The 18,665-nt window shown below is 36.2% G+C and overlaps 1 protein-coding gene across 1 annotated transcript; it reads right to left on the bottom strand.

Moving 5' to 3' along the window:
- Positions 1–1,755: 1,755 nt before the first annotated feature.
- On the bottom strand, positions 1,756–17,032 carry slc12a3 (solute carrier family 12 member 3). Its single transcript, NM_001045080.1, has 26 exons — positions 16,780–17,032; positions 16,510–16,635; positions 14,725–14,800; positions 14,442–14,537; positions 14,137–14,276; positions 12,583–12,693; positions 12,389–12,500; positions 12,128–12,258; positions 11,946–12,030; positions 11,666–11,820; positions 9,773–9,880; positions 9,553–9,676; positions 9,362–9,463; positions 8,859–9,014; positions 8,590–8,689; positions 8,336–8,447; positions 5,773–5,907; positions 5,537–5,643; positions 5,367–5,449; positions 5,201–5,284; positions 4,527–4,628; positions 4,340–4,451; positions 3,184–3,270; positions 2,933–3,068; positions 2,774–2,841; positions 1,756–2,646 (listed from the first exon to the last, which is right to left on the bottom strand). The coding sequence occupies exons 1-26, from the start codon at positions 17,026–17,028 to the stop codon at positions 2,505–2,507; spliced, it is 3,039 nt and encodes a 1,012-aa protein (NP_001038545.1). The 5' UTR covers positions 17,029–17,032; the 3' UTR covers positions 1,756–2,504.
- Between the last annotated feature and the right edge of the window lie 1,633 nt (positions 17,033–18,665).

Below are 18,665 nucleotides of genomic sequence, written 5' to 3'. Positions count from 1 at the left end.
ACTACAGAAATGTACAGAAAGTATGGGTATTAAACGTGTGTTATAAGGTAAATTCCACGACTACCTTTCAAATGATACTGCAGGTAAATGAGTTCTACCTCTCCAGTTGAAGTTACACAAAACAGGTCACAAACGACACCTTTTGTATGCGAATGGGATGATTGATTAAATGTTACTGCTTAAATAGCTTTTATTTCTAACACACACAAAACAAATCAACATTGGATGAAGTAGCTTTCAACCTTTTGTCAAAACTGTTAGAGTTAAGGGTTTTACAGATGGGATTTTAGGAATCCCTTTTAATCACACATTAAATGAAGGGAAAAGTTAGTTCCAAAACTGAAAATTCTGTCATCAGTTACTCATTCTTCACTTGTCACAAACTTCTGCGGTTAAACACAAAATAGCTATTTTGAAAAATGTTGGAAACCTGTAACCATTGACATTCATAGTATTTGTTTTTCCGTCTATGGAAGTCAATAGTTATACGTTTCTAGCATTTTTGCAAAACCTAAGTTTGTTCAACAGCAGAAAGAAACTTAAAGGAATGGAAACATTTGAAGGCGAGTAAGTGGAGTAAATTTTAATGTTTGTGTGAACTACTCTTTTAAAAAAATACTGGGAACAGCCATAAAAACAAATTGGTTTTTCAAAATTCTTTTGGAGTATACCGTTGTATCCAGTATCATGTATCAAGATCCATCTGTAAAAACCTTTAGAATATAGATACACTGCCTGACAAAAGAATTGTTGTAGATCCAAGTTGTGAGAGCAACAAATTATAACTTGACTTCTAGTTGATCATTTGGAAAAGTAGCAGAAGGTAGATTTTTCTGGTGAATCATCTGTTGAACTGTATTCCAATCATCACAAATATTGCACAAGAACTATTGTAACCCGCACTGACCCAAGATTCTCACAAAAATCAGTCAAGTTGGTGAAGTAAAAGTCCAGGTTTGAGGTTACATTCAGTATCGGGAGTGTGTGAGAGATCTGCAGAGTAGATGGCAACAACAACAGCCTGAGGTATCAAGACATTTGTGCTGCCCATTACATTACAAACCACAGGAGAGGGCAAATTCTTCATCAGGATATAACACTCCTCATACTTCAGCCTCCACATCAAAGTTCCTGAAGGTGTTCCAGGATTGAAGGTCAAGGTGATCCAGGACTGGCCAGCCCAGTCACCAGAAATGAACATTATTAAGCATGTTTGGGGTAAAATGGAGGAGACACTGAAGAGAAATCTAAAGAATCTTGATGAACTCTGGGAGTCCATCAAGAACGCTTTCTTTGCCATTCCAGACTTTATAAAAAAGTTATTTGAGTGATTGCTGAGATGTATGGATGCAGTCCTTTAAGCTCATGTGAGTCATACACAATATTAATGCTTTTTTTACTGCAGAATGACTTTATATTCTACACTGTACATTAATTCTGTTAAGTGACAAGACTTTTGGGCAAAGTCAGACTTTACTGTCCTAATTAAATAATTAAAAATCAAGGCATGATCATATTTTATTTTGGTAAAATAAGCGTAATCTAGAGGCCTTTGCCTTTCATATAAGCCACTTCTAATACCACATGATCAACTAGAAGTCAAGTTGTTATGTTGTCCCTAAAACATGGATAGGTGACACAACTTTTGTGCAGATTGTATGAATAAAACTGTAGTGTTCGGTGTATGTAAGTCCTGCTGAAGTGGAGATTTATGGCTCAGCCCAACAGAAAAAAAATTATAATTTTGAGAGAACAGTCTCTACAAATATGTATTTTATTTGAAATCCACACACAAATGAACAGGGTGCAACAAAAGACTGAAAAACAATAAACAAAATCTCAAAATGACAGATTCATTTAAGAGATTCATGTTTTTGCCTGCATCGTCTCCCCTAAATCCTGCTTCACTGTGAAACATCACCAGTTATCTAACAAAACGTTAAAAGAAAGATTAAAAGTGGAAAAATAGCTAGTTTGAGAACACAAAATGTCTGCTTTCTGTTTAAATGGTTATTTAGGTCAGCCACACACAGTCTAAACACACCATTTCAACAAGACAACACATTTTTCGTCAAGTTTACTCAAGCAAAATAAAATGACTCTTATAGTTGACAGATTCCATACATAAGTAGTTTCTTAAATGTACATTATATTATAAAAGATCTCATTAAACAGAGAAAAGTATATACATATGCAAACTGTTCAATCATTGCATTACAATAATCAATATCAATGATTCAAGTGATTTAAAACAACAGTTAATTTGTGGTTTTAGGAGGAAATAGTTTGAATAGTCTTGTCTGAATTCTTGCATATGGAGAAAGTGAGTAATATTCACAGTAATAAGGTAATAAAAGGTTAAACCAATTCAGACAAGCACCCTATAAACAACAAGACAAGTATGAAACAATATGAAAGCATCTCTCGTCAGTTTAACAGGTGATTGACTAGTTTTTTTCATCTGCTATACATGTGTAAATGTTTTTGTCAGGAAAAGGTGGCGATCACTGGCAGTATTGCGTCAGCACATTCTCCTGATTGCCTCGGACAAGAAGGACTGGGGGTCGAAGATCACGCGACACAATCTCTAGCCAAGCCATGTAAAGAGGACTAGGACATGACCCTCTTCGCCCCACCGGCATTGTCCTGCCAAACAAAATATACAGAAAACTGACAGGTCAGAAAGTCGCATGCACAAAGCTAGTTGATCCCTGTAGTTTTTATGTAATGTAAATTACATAATGGCACTATATGATTTAGAAAAACCACTCACACAACGATCAGTGCAGCATCTCTCGAGTAATCTTGAATAACTTCATTCAGCCGGATCTGTCGAAGAGACTACACAAACACAGAGCAAAAAAGTTGACTAAAAATATGACCTATGGATTACCAAGAAAGCATTTTTAAAACTGAAATTGAACCAAATGACCTTAGCTTTAAACGTCTCCATTTCCTCATCAGACACCATCCAGGAGAATTCCTTTGTTGCCTCATCGGCTTCTTGGCCGTCCTTTTGGACTGAGCTTACTCTATACGGAGCTATGAAGTCTTCAAACTTTCTAATGCTGATTCAGTCATTTGGAAACAGAAATACATTTAGTTTAATAGAAATACTTTCTCCTTTAGTTGAATAGGTCAGTGCAGATAGTTGCTGGAAGAATGGAATGAATGAAACCGTACTGTTCAGACTGCGGAGCTCCATTGATGTCTGGAAGAACTTGAATATCCTTGAAACCCAGACGGAACCTGCTGATCAGACCTTTGAGCCTGTTCAATGACAAATGCAAGCAATGACTAATAATTTATTGAGGAACATTGAAATTCATATTGTTAGAATTATTAGATTAATAAAATAACAAATAATTATCGATTAAATTATTTGTAGATTACTATTTATATATAAATAAATGTAATAAACAACAATGTATAATCAATATTTTGTATTATATTACATAATAAATTTGAGTAACAATTTAACAATATACATTAATGCAAATTTGAGAAAATATTTGACAAAAAGAAATATGCTTTTTCAAGGTCACATTCTGTTGAAAAAGTGAAAATATATATTATATAATAAAAGTGAAAAAAAAAAAAAAAAAAAAAAAAAATATATATATATATATATATATATATATATATATATATATATATATATATTTATTTTATTTTTATTTTTTTGGGAGGCAGTGGCACAGTAGGTAGTGCTGTCGCCTCAAAGCAAGAAGGTCGCTGGTTCGAACCTCGGCTCAGTTGGCGTTTCTGTGTGGAGTTTGCATGTTCTCCCTGCCTTCGCGTGGGTTTCCTCCGGGTGCTCCGGTTTCCCCCAAAGTACAAAGTCATGCGGTACAGGTGAATTGGGTAGGCTAAATTGTCCATAGTGTATGAGTGTGCGTGTGTGAATGTGTGTGTGGATGTTTCCCAGAGATGGGTTGAGGCTGGAAGGGCATCCCCTGCGTAAAAACTTGCTGGATAAGTGGGCGGTTCATTACGCTGTGGTGACCCCAGATTAATAAAGGGACTAAGCCGACAAGAAAATGAATGAATGAATATTTCTTTTTTTACTTTTGTCATCAGGAGTAAACTAGTGGTTTTCATTTTTATTAATATTTTTAAAATAATCCTTGTCTTACTATATTTGTAATAACATTCAGTTAATGTAGACTTAGTAACAATATAACTAAAAACTTCACTAATTCCAAACTTTTGAATGTTAAACTATATTTACATGCAATATACACTCACCGGCCACTTTATTAGGTGTGTGTATGTTTGCAACATGGACAGTTTATTAATACATTTTAAACAGTAATATCACAATTAAGTCGGTACATACTCCTTTTTCTGTTCTTCAATCTGTTGAGCTTCACCTCCAACAAACACCCTCACTTTGCATCTTCCCCAGCGCTTCTTACGGGTCAAGAGGTAAGGGATCAATAGTGTCAAACCTGACAATACATTCAATTAAAATTGGCATGCCAGTCATTAAAAAAACACATTTTTTGTGTATCTACTAATCTCACCGCCATCATCGGAAAGCCAATACACATCAATGGTCTTCTTTCCTTGTCTAGTCTGAAATAAAGTGCTGGGCTGCGTCAGGGCCATTAGAGTCTCAGGATCCACTGCAACACAGGAGACTAATGTTTTAGCAAAGACATCAATGGTCAATAATAAATTTAATTAATAATTGATGAATTTAGTATTTAAGTTCACAGAAAAATTGTGTTATTAATTACTCAACCCATGTTATTTCAAACCCCAGAAACCTTCATCTTCATCGTTCATCTTCGAAACACAAATTGTGAACTCCCTCAATCTCTGTAGATAAGTCCAAAAAAGAACCAAATCTACTTTTGAGCACACCTCTGAACATACAATGTGAATATTTTTTAAAAGCTCTCTTTAATTATTAAATACTTATTTACAATATTTTGTAAGTACCTATGATATTGATATTGAGAATATTAATTTTGACATTTCAGCGTTGATCTATACTGAAGTCACGTGGAATGTTCTGAAAGTTTTTTTGCTTTCTGGACTTTGAACATCTCAGGATTGTTACTGTCTATGGAAGATGAGGGAGCTCTCAAATTTCATCTAAATATCATAAATTGTGATCTAAAGATGAACGAGAATCGAAGGGTGAGTAATTAATAATAGTTTTAAATTTTTTTTAAAGACTTTCAATACACACATGATGCTTCAATTGTGGGTGATGTAGGAGCTGTTGAGTTTGTGTCAAGTCCTTGTTCAGTAGATGTTTCAAATCCTAGATTTACTACAGCACAAAAGAAATTTCAAAATAAGCAATTAACTACTTTAAAAAACGTAAACAAATTGTAGAATGGGAGTTTCTGTACCTTGAGCTTGGATTGTTCGAGTTATGTCAAGACCCTCCTTCATTCGAAGAACACAAACACCATATTGCAGGTCAAATGCATCACTGAAAATATATGGAACGATCACAAACCTTGACTTTGAAAACCAGAACTGAACATTGAAGGAACAAGAAATTATGTGGGATACATACTGCAAAATTCCAACGTAGTTTTCAATAATGCCTGGTTGAACTTTACGCCAGTTCTTTTTATATCCCATCACTAAGACATTAGGCTTCATCCGACCCAAACCCGTACTCTATAATAAAAACGTCATAAACAGACTTTACCAGATTGGTTTTGGTGATGCAGCTTTATCAGAAGGTAAAAAGTAAAGTAAGGTTGGAGGTTGGAGTATGAGTGTAGTGCGTTATGGGGCATGGGTGACCTGCAGCAACATCTGTACGCCGGTACGAAGATCATCAGCCACTACGGTGTGGTAGAAGGACTTTATCTTCCGATTGTTTAACCATTTTAAATGAGTACTGCTCATGGAGTCTGCGGTGCCAGGCGAGGGTCCACTCTGTCCACAACACACAATCAGTCAAAGAGGACATTGATATTACAAAGAAATATAGTTATAGAGATGAAGTGTAACGATAAAGATATAACTATAAAAATACACAAAAAAGAAGCAAAATGAGCAATGTATCTTCTTTGATGATATATATATATATATATATATATATATATATATATATATATATATATATATATATATATATATATATATATATAAAGCTAAATAAATAATTATAAATATTTTAATAAATATTTACAAGGATAGTGCTTATTTTTAAACATAATTTCTGAGAGACAGCACATCGGCGGCCATTAGCCTGTCATTGAACAGAGCAAAAAGATTGATGTTGTTCATCCACAAGATGGCGACAGAGACTGCATAATAAGCCCTAGAGGACAGAACCCAGCGTAATTTTAAACTACAGCTGATCAAAACATTATAAAACTGGCAAGTGACTTTCTAAGTCGATATCTCTTTTTTGTATGTTGTCGTGCTTTATTTACACCATAGTAATTGTAGTGTGTTGGGTGTGAGATGGGACTCACATATTAGCAATGTATGTATTTTGTGTTGGCCACTCTTCGTATAACCTTGAGTTACTTTTTAGCTGGCCATCTGTTTGTTTCTAATGAGTCTTCTGCTTTCGTGACTGCAGACTAGTTCAGTAAAAAGAAAGAAAGAAGAAATGCTCGCATGTGTTTAGCATTTTTTCTTATCGCAAACACAACAGCAATCTGGTAGTTTTTGCGCTGCTTTGGCTTTTTTGGGGTTAATTATTATGATGTCCCGATTGCAACAGAGAAATACAGGTAGATATTTCTGTAAACGGATGACATTTCATGCTGTTTAGTCTCATAATCTTAAAATGTGAGCAAAATCACCTCTGTTGTCATCACTTTAGACATTACGCAAGAGAATCATTCAAATACCAACTCTAAAGTAATGTTTGTGAAGTAGTAACGGCTTCTGCAGATGTGAATACGTGGCAGAAGAAAATATTTCCTCATTCAAAAGGATTTTTAGACTCTCCGTTTTTGCTTTTCTTTTATTTATACACGATTATGCCATCAAACTGTTGCATAAATGCAATAACACAGGGCGATGTGCCTGTATATCGTCACTTGTGGGACACTACGGCATGAAGCTGTGCATGCCTCCCACCAGTGCCAAAATACAGCCACATCACATTGCTGCTTGTGGGATATTGCTCATATATATATATTAAAGCATTAATTTCATTAATGGCATTCATTTTCCTTCAGCTTATTCCCTGGTTTACCAGGGGTTATCACAGCTAAATGATCTGCCATAATAAAACATATATATTTATATATATTGACCTTAGTGTACAGCAGGGGTCACCAATCCTGGTCCTGGAGGGCCGGTGTCCCTGCTGAGTTTAGCTCCAACTTGCCTCAAAACACCTGCCTGGATGTTTCAAGTATACCAAGTAAGAGCTTGACTAGCTAGTTCAGGTGTGTTTGATTAGGGTTGGAGCAAAAATCTGCAGGACACTGGCCCTCAAGGAACAATTTTGGTGACCACTGGTGTACAGTATGGATGTGCACTATGTTTTGCGATTGTTTTAGAACTTTTCATTCAGTTGCCTAAGGGAGAAATGACTAATAATAATAAACAGCAGAAAACGGTCAAACTACTCGCTCTACAAACAAGTGTGTTCACGACTACACATAAAAAGCAGAATAATATAATATGAAAATGTCAGTTTTGCAACATGAAACAACATAACGAGATGTTTTTACCTCTAGAAATCAATGAAAGTGAATGAGCCTGGAAGTCTTAAGCCTAAAACATTCCAATGGCTGTTCCTGCTCGAACGTCAAGAATAAGGTCAATACTGTAAGATTGATTTATTTTTGGTATTGGTGTTTGTATTTATTGTGTTAGGACAGACAGTAAGTAGCCATGAAGTTGGAGAGAGAGGGTGGGACAGGATCTGGAGAGGTACTTGGAATGCCCAAAGAGTAATGACACTATATGTTGGTGCACTGCCTATAAGGCTGTGGACCCTTTCACAAGCCTGTTATGACGCGTTTAATAGTCATCATAATCTTAAATCTTTTAAAAAATTTTAATATGCTGATTTAAAAAAGCATTAATAAATGTATCTTTGCGTCAAATTACAACAAAGTACCGCTTATGTGAGGTGTTTCTAATGCAGCGTCTATGGGGCTTCTCTCCTCTGGCTGTGGTTATCAGTCTCACACAATTTTTTTCCTAATAACGCCATTGTAAAGTTTTTCTTTTGTTATTTCAGCAAATAGGATTGTAAAAAATGATTTGTTGTACTCTCCCATTCACTACTTACTAAGTTTACCCAGCTATGATGTCTTCCGCTACTGAGAGTATACAGAGTCAATATATTTATTGTATATTTTACATTAAATGTTTCTATGCATGAACTCACTGCAAGGACATTTGCGCATATCATCAGGCTTTGGTTCTTGGTGAAGGCACCGATAAAATCCACTAGGGAAGGCCGCGCACAGGGAGGCCCACTGAGGACCAAACACTGTGGCCTGAGAAAAAGAACAGATGGAAAAAAGTAGGACACAGAAAGAAACGACAAAAAGTGAGAATAGAAGCAGGGAGAAAGAGGAATGTAATATTCTGAATAAACCACAACATGGAAATCTGATTTGTGGACAGTACTGTTCCCACCTGTAATTTTTAATATGGTCTTCCACTTGATTAAGACCCACACACTGGGACAGTGCCATGTTATAAGAGCTGGCTTGCATTGATGAACCCCAGTTGACTTCTGCAATGTAAAAAATACGGATGCACTTAAGCACTGCGGGACAGCCTGCCAATATTACACTCATTTAGCTTTAGGTGAAATGCTAGATGGAATAATATGAGTTTCATGAAACAAATTGTTTCTGTCAAAGTCATGTGTTCACAAGCTTTAATGAGTGTAGGTGTCTTACCAGGTTTCTTATACAGCACATATCCCAGCAGGAAGATGACTATGCCAATGGCTATGAGAGCAGCCCACCAGGTCAGAAGAAACATGATGATCACAGACACTACCGCTCCCAGCAAAGACAACCACTTGCTGTAAAATCGAAAAGTTGGACGCCAGCCTGCGCACACACACACACACACACACACACACACACACACACACACACACACACACAACACACGAGAATGCTTCAGTGAGCATCAGAATGAGTATGGCTATTTCGAGACCTGTGAGTTTATTGTAGCATGCTGGTTTATGAGAATACAAATGACTGAAATAAAAATATAAAACTACTGCCGGAAAACTAAATTTGTTTGCGTTGTAGTCATTATATCAACTGAGTGAGCCTGCGGTGGTTATTGTGTGCACCACTGAACCCATTAACAAGCCACTATTAAAAAATAAACACACATACTGCATCATAAAGTGTTAGTTTAACCTAATTGGTTTAATGTATTGGTTTACCTGGTGAGTTAGTTATTGAGGCATGGAAACAGCTGAAGTTGATGAGGGCGTAGGAGCAGAGGAAAAAGTTGGAAATGATGGGAGCAATGGTGTTCAGCTCGGCTAAAATATAAATGACAACATTTGGAAATTGCTTCAATAAAGAAACAGATTTATTAATACAGTATTCAAGTAAATTTTAAGTTGTTTACCAATAAGAATAAAGCATATAGCAATGATATAAGCTAGCAAGTAGCTTCTCAGTGGTTCGTTATTCTTCCCATAACCTTTCCCGAAAAATCCAATGCCTGGATACAGTTTGTCCTTGCAAAGGCACTATAGGGCAACGAGGATCAGAAAAGATATTAGTAAAAAATACTGAGGATGATATAATTGAGGAATGAATAAAGATGTTCAAGATGACAGCCTTACCTGGAAAACCTTAGGAGCGGACACCAGACAGGCTAGGGCTGAGGAAAGGGTGGCTCCAAAAATCCCAGCAGTGATCAGAGGAGCGACTGCAGAAACCATGCTCATACTCTGAAATCAAATATGACAGAAAAATGAATCATTTATAACAGTGGTTATCAAAGTGGGGGTCGGGACCCCCCGAGGGGTCGCAGGACAACGAAGGGGGGTCGCCTGGTGTTTTCCAAAAATCTATTTATTTAACCATAAGAGTTATTGCATTTTATCCATAACCTACTGAAGAGAAAAAATAGTCGTTTATAGGTACTATATACTATATAGTTACTATAGTAGCTTATAGTTACTAGTTCTATTGGATTGCGACTACTGGGGTAATAACATTATATTAAAGACACAGCAATAGCGTCAGATGCAGCAGATTGGTTTTATAACACCAGGTTAAAGTTTCTGGCCCGTTTACAGCACTGACATACATTATAAAAATTAAACAAAGAATAGACTTGTGTCTATTGGTGTGTGTGCACCATTGCATGCCAGGTTTCTGTATTTAATACGACCTCAGAGGATATTGGAGGTCGCAAGTCACTGGCATTGTCATTTTGGGGGTCGCGGGCTGAAAAGTTTGGGAAACCCTGATTAATAATACTGTATTCATCACATAGGGGACATGATTGTGATTCAGCAGTCAAAACAGACTAGCAGACCTGTGTGTGTGTATGGGTGTATGTTTACTCCTCTGGCATCAACAAGGCCTTTTACCCTACAGAACTGCCACTGGATGTTTTCTGTTTTCCAGACTATTGCTTTTAAATTTATGTTAGAGTTAGAGTTGGGTGTGCAGATTCTAGCAATTTCTGAAAAATTCAAACCAGCCTGTCTGGCAACAACAGCCATATTAAAAGTCATTTAAATCAGTGTCTCTCCACCACGATCCTGGAGGACCACCAACACTACATGGATGTCTCACACCCATTACATGTTTTTTGTTCATTCATTCATTTTCTTTTCGGCTTAGTCCCTTTATTAATCAAGGATCGCCACAGCAGAATGAACCGCCAACTTATCCTGCTCATTTTACGCAGCGGATGGCCTTCCAGCCGCAACCCAGCACTGGGAAACACCCATACTCTCTTGCATTTACACTCACACATACACTACGGCCATTTTATTTTTATTGAACTCACCTGTACTGCATGTCTTTGGACTATGAGGAAACAGAGCACCAGGAGGAAACCCGCGAGAACATGCACAACTCCACACAGAAATGCCAACTGGCCCAGACGGGGCCCAACCAACTTTGCTGTGAGGCAAAAGTGCTATCCACTGCGCCATTGTGTCACCCCTTACAGCTCTTTGCTAAAGAGCTGATGATCTGAATCAGGTGTGTTTGGTTGAGGAGACATGAAAAATGTGCAGTGTTGGTGGTCCTCCAGGAACGTGGTTGAGAAACACAGATTTATATCACCCTCGATCCTCATTCAAATGCTCAATTTAAACAAATAAACGACTGTCTTGACCATGTTTTCATGTCCAAATATTTTAGGTTGCGGTTTCCATTTAATTAGTTGATAAGATATGAATGCTACATAATAGTTGAACAGGTGTACCGAATAGTATTATTAATAATAATGATAATAATAATAATAATGATATTAATAATAATCAATTAATATATTAATATATAATAAATATATTTTTACTTATTTAGTTATATTTCCAATTATTTTCCTAATATCATTCATTTTATATGTTAAATCAAAGCTAAATTATTCTGTCTAAATGACTTATTATTGGCTGGGTCAATATATAGGAGCATTTCCCATTAATGCACCATAGTTGTCTGTTATACTGTATAGAAAAGATCAATTGTGTGTATTTTTGTTTCTCCAGCGGCACCTGGTAATAGTTGCTGAGTCCATAAGTGCAGGTGTTGTTGGTCATACAGTCAGTAAAGTTCCAGCCATAGTTGCAGCCCACTCCCAGACACTCCCCAGTCAATGATGATATGGTGTCATTCACATCACCAGAAGCATCACGCACCACACAGGAGCCTGAAATGCATTAAAGAGCACACCAACAGGGACTTCATATCACTGTGCATGTAACTGGATGTGATTTTGGGCACAGAAAAATCAACAGGTTAGGTATTTTGTTGTTAGACAACTCCCACACTTACCAATGGTAGCTGAGATGATAAGATAAGACACAGTGGTCCAAAAAATGGCCAGCATTGTTCCACGAGGTATAGCGACATTTGGATCCTACAGGAAGTTTTGTTTGTGAAAATAGAAAGCTTTGAGAGGTCTGCAAATGCACTTAATTGGAAGAGACGTTACTGTGACTTGGAGCTCAACTTGCCTTCAGATCTCCGGAGATATTAGCCCCCGCAAGGATGCCTGTAGCTGAGGGGAAGAAGATGGAAAACATGCCAAAGAAACTGCCCTCCGGTCCACGCCAGCCGGGCACAAAGTTTGTCGCAAAAATATCAGCTATTGGGCACAAATTGAGACATTTTAGGAGGAACATATGGTCGCGTAATCTGATTAGCACTCAGAAAATGAGGATGGAGTGTTATTATTAGCAAATTTGTGCAACATATTGACTGCACTGCACTCTGACCTCGGTAGCTGAAAAATCCTCTGGCTTGCTTCTGTGGTGTGGCTGGTATGATGGTTCCAATGATGTAGCTGGCGAAGGATATCATTATGACAAAGAAGAACAAGACTTGGGCCTGGGAGAGAAACAAAAGCAACGCTGATTTTAGCAAGATAACTAGGTACACTGCTTAAAATCGCTTTCTTTGTGAAACAAACCTTGGATTCCCATTCCATTCCAGCCATTGAGATGGCCAGCAGGCAGGTGACAGTGATCACTCCGATGATGCGGATATCGTTAAGCTTGTCAACCATGCTAACCTCAGTCTCCTGTTAGGAATCAGAAAAATGGTTCAGACATGGGAAATAATCAATTAAAGGGAACAAGAAATGAACATTTTATGTTAAAGGGGACATATTATGCTCCTTTTTACAGGATGTAAAATGAGTTTGATGTATCTATAGTGTGTATGCGAAGTTTCAGCTCAAAATAGCGCACATATAATTCTATAACTCTTTGAAACTGCCCCTTTTAGACTGGTGCCATTTTGTTGACTGTCGCTTTAAATTCAATTAAGATTGTGTTCTTGTCAAACAAGGGTGGAGCTACAAATGCATATGTGTCAGCATAGCAGCAGATTCAAAACGATAAAGCTGGTCGGCTGCTTCTCACTAAGGGCTGTCTATGCTAATGAGAAAGAGATTGTCTCTAATGAGTCGGGTTTTCCCCATGTTCCGTGGTTATAACGAGTGGTTGTTTGAGTTATTGCCTTTCTATCAGCTGGAACAAGTCTGGCCATTCTCCTCTGACCTCTGGCATCAACAAGGCATTTGCGCCCACAGAACTGCTGCTCACTGGATATTTTCAATTTTTTTGAACCATTCTCTGAACCCTAGAGATGGTTGTGCGTGAAAATCTCAGTAGATCAGCAGTTTCTAAAATACTCAGACCAGCCCATCTGGCACCAAGCAACCATGCCACATTCAAAGTCACTGAAATCACATTACTTCCCTATTCTGATGCTCGGTTTGAACTGCAACAGATCGTCTTGACCATGTCTACACGCCTAAATGCATTGAGTTGCTCCCATGTGATTGAACAATGTGTAAACAGGTGTACCTAATAAAGTGGCCACACACAGTGCTACACAACTGTGTTTAAACTCATTATAAAAAGTGCTTTTTGAACCCTTTCATTCAAAACCAGGCAACAAGCAGATAATTCAAAATTTCTCTTTAGTGGTTTATGTGAGGAAAATATGCATAAAAGGCGATGTGCCATGTAATTACAATTCAATGTATATTTATTACTCTTTAAAAAAATACTAATGCCAAGGGCATCCACTATAGTGAATACTGATGTCTCCTTTCAAAAACAACCACTACTTTATTAATACTCAAATCTTTGATTTAAATCAGTGGTTCAGAGCATAAAGTTTCAGTGGTTCTCCTGCGACAGTGTCTGCTTTTATAGTTGGTCTCAGTTTAGTTACAAACTAAACAACCCTGTAAAATTAATAAAATGAGCACATATTTTTAAGACACTTAATATTTAATGTTATTAGATTATTAGTTAAACACTTTTATTAGATTAGACTTTCAGTAAAATGTTTGCACTGTGTACAAACAAACTTCAGTTGCTATATCCCTATCCATATAACCTGCCACCTCAACAGTGCTTTATAGTTCAATCCTAAAAAAATACCCATATTAATCAATACCCATATTATTATGATGGGTCAGAATTAGTCTGTGTATATATATATCACCCACCTGCATGAGTACCTGCACCGTTTCGGCAAATCCCACTGTGTGCATGGCTACAGCCACAGCATTCGCAAAAGCAAAAATAAGCCCAATCGAGCCACCAAGTTCTGGACCCAAACTCCGAGAGATCAGAAAATATGTTCCACCTGGAAAAAAAACAAAGTATAGGTACTCAGTGCTGATTTATGATGGTTATTACATTATTAAACATAAAAAAAACAATACTGTGAGATTTAAAAGACAGTAATCATGTTAAGTATATTGTTTGGTAATCATACGTGTCAAATCTTTATTTATTAAACTGTAATTACCCCCTTTGACTTTGCCATTAGTAGCAATGGCCGATGTGGACAAGCCAGTTATGCCCGTTATAGAGGAGGAGACCAAGATTATAATCCAAGTCAGACCTTTGAAGTGAAGAGGAACATGTTCACTTTAATAAAATGCATTACAAAACTCTGACACACAGCAGATTCTCACAGCATATGATTTAACAGCCCTAAGGGGTTTTCTAAAAAAGTCTCGAGGGAATTTGATGCTAAAACACACAAACAGGGATCAAGACATACTGTATAACAACAGAGATTGACATACCTATCCCTGCCTGAGCTGTGATCCAGGGGAGCCTCAGGTACAGAATGACACCCCAGATATTCAGCATACAGCGGATCTACAGGGAGTACAAGAAGACGGTGATGCTCCAGCAGAGTAACACAACGAGTAAATGATTTCTGTTTAACTTCACTTAGCTGTTTGAAGAATTGTATTTTTTAACCCATTTACAAACACAATTAAAACACCCAAAATGGATGAATTTGCCTAAATATTCTTTTAAAAACAAAATTATTTTCGGGCAAAGTGATCAACAAAAAAATGAGATTATGAGAGCTTGCCAGAGGATGATTAATATTAAAGGTAATTGTCGCTTTTATAGATCTCATTTCTGCCTTTTTTTCTTTCAGAAATGCATCTCATGATTCAGACTCTTCTATGATGTGAGTGTGAGTTTATATTATATACTTGCAACTTGCTATTTTTTTATTTGCAATTGACGTAAAATGTCTTGTTTTATCTCACAATTCTGAATTTACTTCTCAGAAATGCTATTTTAGTAATGAGCTATAAACTTATTCTAACACATTTTTAAAAAATTTTATAAGTAATATTTTTATTCAAAATTGCTTATCAATATCTTGCAATTAGGGCTTCACAGTTTGTACATCTCACATTTGTGGCAATTGTTTTTTTTTTGTCTCACGATTTGAAAAACAAAATCTCAGAAATGAGTTTATGTCTTACGGTTATGAGTTAAAAAGTCACAGATCTTAATTTTATTTATCAATATTATATCAGAATTGAGAGAAGTATTTTTAAATTGAGAAATGTGAGAAAAGAGTGATTAGTGAGACAAAGATTCAAAATAACATTGTTATTGCCAAAAACAGGCTTATCAGCTTTAAATTGTTAAAACAATAGAGGTCACACTTTACAATAAGGTTCATTAGTTACTGTAAAGTAATGCATTTACTAACATGAACAAACACTGAACAATACATTTACTACAGTATTTATTCATTTTAATTAACGTTAGTTAATGAAAATACAGTTGTTAATTGTTAGTTTGTTAACTCATGGTGCATTAACTAATGTTAACAAGCATGGACTTAAATGTTAATAATGTATTATTAAATGTTCAAATATGATTAATAAATGCTGTACATGTGTTGTTCATGATTAGTTCATGTTAGTAAATGCATTAACTAATGAACCTTATTGTAAAGTGTTACCGTAGAAACATAAATTTATCAACTAAAAATCACCATAAGATTATACAAAGTTTTAAAAAGTTATGTTAGATCTATAGAAAGACTCATTCATTCATTTTCCTTCAGTTTAGTCCCTTTGTTCATGACGGGTCGCCACAGCGGAATGAACCGCCAACTTATCCAGCATAACACCCATATACACACACTCTCAAACACTTCGGTCAATTTAGTATATTTAATTTACTTATACCACACTGAGGAAACCCAGACGAACATGTAACTCCACACAGAAATGCCAACTGGGACTCAAACAGCACCATTTCTTTGCAAATACATATTCATAATGTATTGGAATTGCATTTCTGTATAACCAAGTGGGACCCTACAAGCATCATGTTAAACACTGTATAAAAAACTGCGTTCCTCACAATTCCTTCATATTGAACACAAATCGAATAAGTTAACTTAATCATTTTTGCAAATTTAAATGGATTGTACATAAAACAAATGAGTTGTCCCAAAAAACTTAAAGAATTGTGTTGTTTCAGCTTTTTTAAATAAGTAGTTTGAACAAGCAGCAAAAATCTTCTTTTTTTTGAGTTTGTCCTCATACCATAACTCCTTGAGCCCATCCAAAGCGAGCGGGTTCTGGAGGTGGTTCAGTGGGCTCATCTTCATCCTCTGGACTCTGTTTGTCCACACTGGACTCCTCATACAGGGGAGGTGGAGAGGGGTCATCCTGACACACACACACACACACACACACACACACACACAAATAAAAACAATAATAATAAAAGTCCCTTCCTTTGTGGAATCATCACTGACTTTCCTTACAATATTGGAATGATAATATTGTACAGGTAAGTCATTCCTACTGTACCTGAGGGTTGGAGTGCAGCTCAAAGAGAGATGGTCTGGATTTCTTGGCTCTCCCGAAAACCTCAGTGTTGGTGTAGAAGTCGTAACTCGGTGGTGCATCCAGCGTGTCATATCCAGAAAAGACACCAGAGCTGCGTGAGGCCACGCTGTCAGTGTCATAACTGCTACATCCACCCAAACTGAACTTACGGTCGTCTCCATTGCTCAGCGAGGAGACTGAAAATGGGCTTCTTGCGCTTTGGAGGTTCATCCCGTCATTGGTCTGCTGGATCAAGTAAAAGCGAGGGCTTTGGCTGAAGGGTTATATTATTATACCTGAGCCGGAAGGGACCACTTATGGATGTATGACTAGTGTGAAATTATATTCAGGAGCTTTTGTGAGGGTCATTAATTCCTAATTGTTGCTGCAGGGCCCGCAGCTTGTACTGGGGCTTGTAAACATCATCAGGACATGTAATGACTCAGATCTGTGGTCAGATATCCTTGACTTTACTGCTCAAGGACAACTGACCTGTGGCATGCAGGAGAAACAATACATGATCAGTTTGTGTGGTTGTCAGTGTGTTTGATTGAGAGAATTATTGGATTATGCTATGAATATTTTCTTTTATTAGGCTTAACTAACTTTTTACAGCCTGATAGCAATCAGGCTCTAAGGTGTTTTACTATTGACCCAGTCTTGACTCACACATCTATATTTGTAAGACTTGCAAACACTGTAAAATATTTATGGGTCCCACACAATTCCTTCATGTTGTCCCAACACAAATCAATTAAGTTAATTGAATTGTTTTTACGAATTTAAGTAGATTGACCATGAAACAATAAAGTTGTCCCTCCAAAAATTCAACTGATTCAGCTCATTTTAAATAAGTAGTTTTAACAAGCAGCAAAAATAGTTATATTTTGAATTACAATAGTCTGAATAATGACTTCTAATCCCAATATGTTAATTTAACTGAGAATAATTAATGTAAGATTTTAGATGTTTTTTAATAGATTTTTTTATTTAATTTCCTTAACCTATTCAGGGTGTGGTAGAAATAAAGCTTGTTCTATAACAGTGGATTCTACATTTAATGAGCTTCTTTAATTGAGATAATTATTTATATAAGTTATAATTTATACTGTATATATTGCAATGCATTTTGTAGCCTGTGTTTTTTTTTTTTTTTTGGTGAGTAATCATTATGCTTCAACATTACTAGCCAAATAACAATATACTGGCAAACTGTTCGTATTTGTTTTCATATTTAATTTAAATCATTCTGGAGTTATGTTCCACTTTACTTTATCATGCATTTCTATATGTTTTTCATATTTTTGATTGATTGATTAAGCATTGTTGTACCATGGCAAAACTTTCAGAAGAATGATTAACTTAATTTGATTAAATTTTATTTAAAAACGAGTTCCTACTTATTTACAAAAATTGTCAAGTTTTGTTTTTAGCCTATAAAACTTTAGCCTTGTTTTAGCCTATCTTGTGATTATAATGTTTTTTTTTTAATGTTTTTTGATTGATTTAGGCTTTGTTGAGCCTTCACCATATCTCCAAACCATGGCAAAGCGTTCAGAACAATGATTTATACATGAACGTTTTTTGGTTGACATAATTATTACTTTCATTTTATGTTTAATTTAACTCAATTTGATTAACTACTATTCAAAAACGAGTTCCTAGCCTACTTATTGCTTTAAGTGTATTTATGGCAGGTTTTATTTTTGTCTCTATCTTGTTATTCGCTGCAGGCTTCAGAAAAGGCTACAAGTCTTGAAACCGCTTAAAACATGTTTTATTGTTATTGAATTGTTATTATTATTTATTTTATGTCTTCCTTTTTAAATTGTCTGAAAAATTACTTCTAAATAGACTTAATTGCCCGA

This window comes from Danio rerio, chromosome 18, assembly GCF_049306965.1.
Source record: "Danio rerio strain Tuebingen ecotype United States chromosome 18, GRCz12tu, whole genome shotgun sequence".
Classification (NCBI taxonomy): Eukaryota; Metazoa; Chordata; class Actinopteri; order Cypriniformes; family Danionidae; genus Danio; species Danio rerio.
This window is presented reverse-complemented; position numbering and strand designations above follow the sequence as displayed.

Coding starts and splice junctions, on each gene's coding strand:
- slc12a3 (NM_001045080.1), bottom strand. CDS start 17,028: ATGAACCTCCAAAGCGCAAGAAGCCCATTTTCAGTCTCCTCGCTGAGC. Junction 5,908..8,335: donor TATGCGCAAATGTCCTTGCA/GTGAGTTCATGC, acceptor TGTTGTGGACAG/AGTGGACCCTCGCCTGGCAC. Junction 3,271..4,339: donor ATTGAAGAACAGAAAAAGGA/GTATGTACCGAC, acceptor GTCATTGAACAG/GCTCAAAGGTCTGATCAGCA.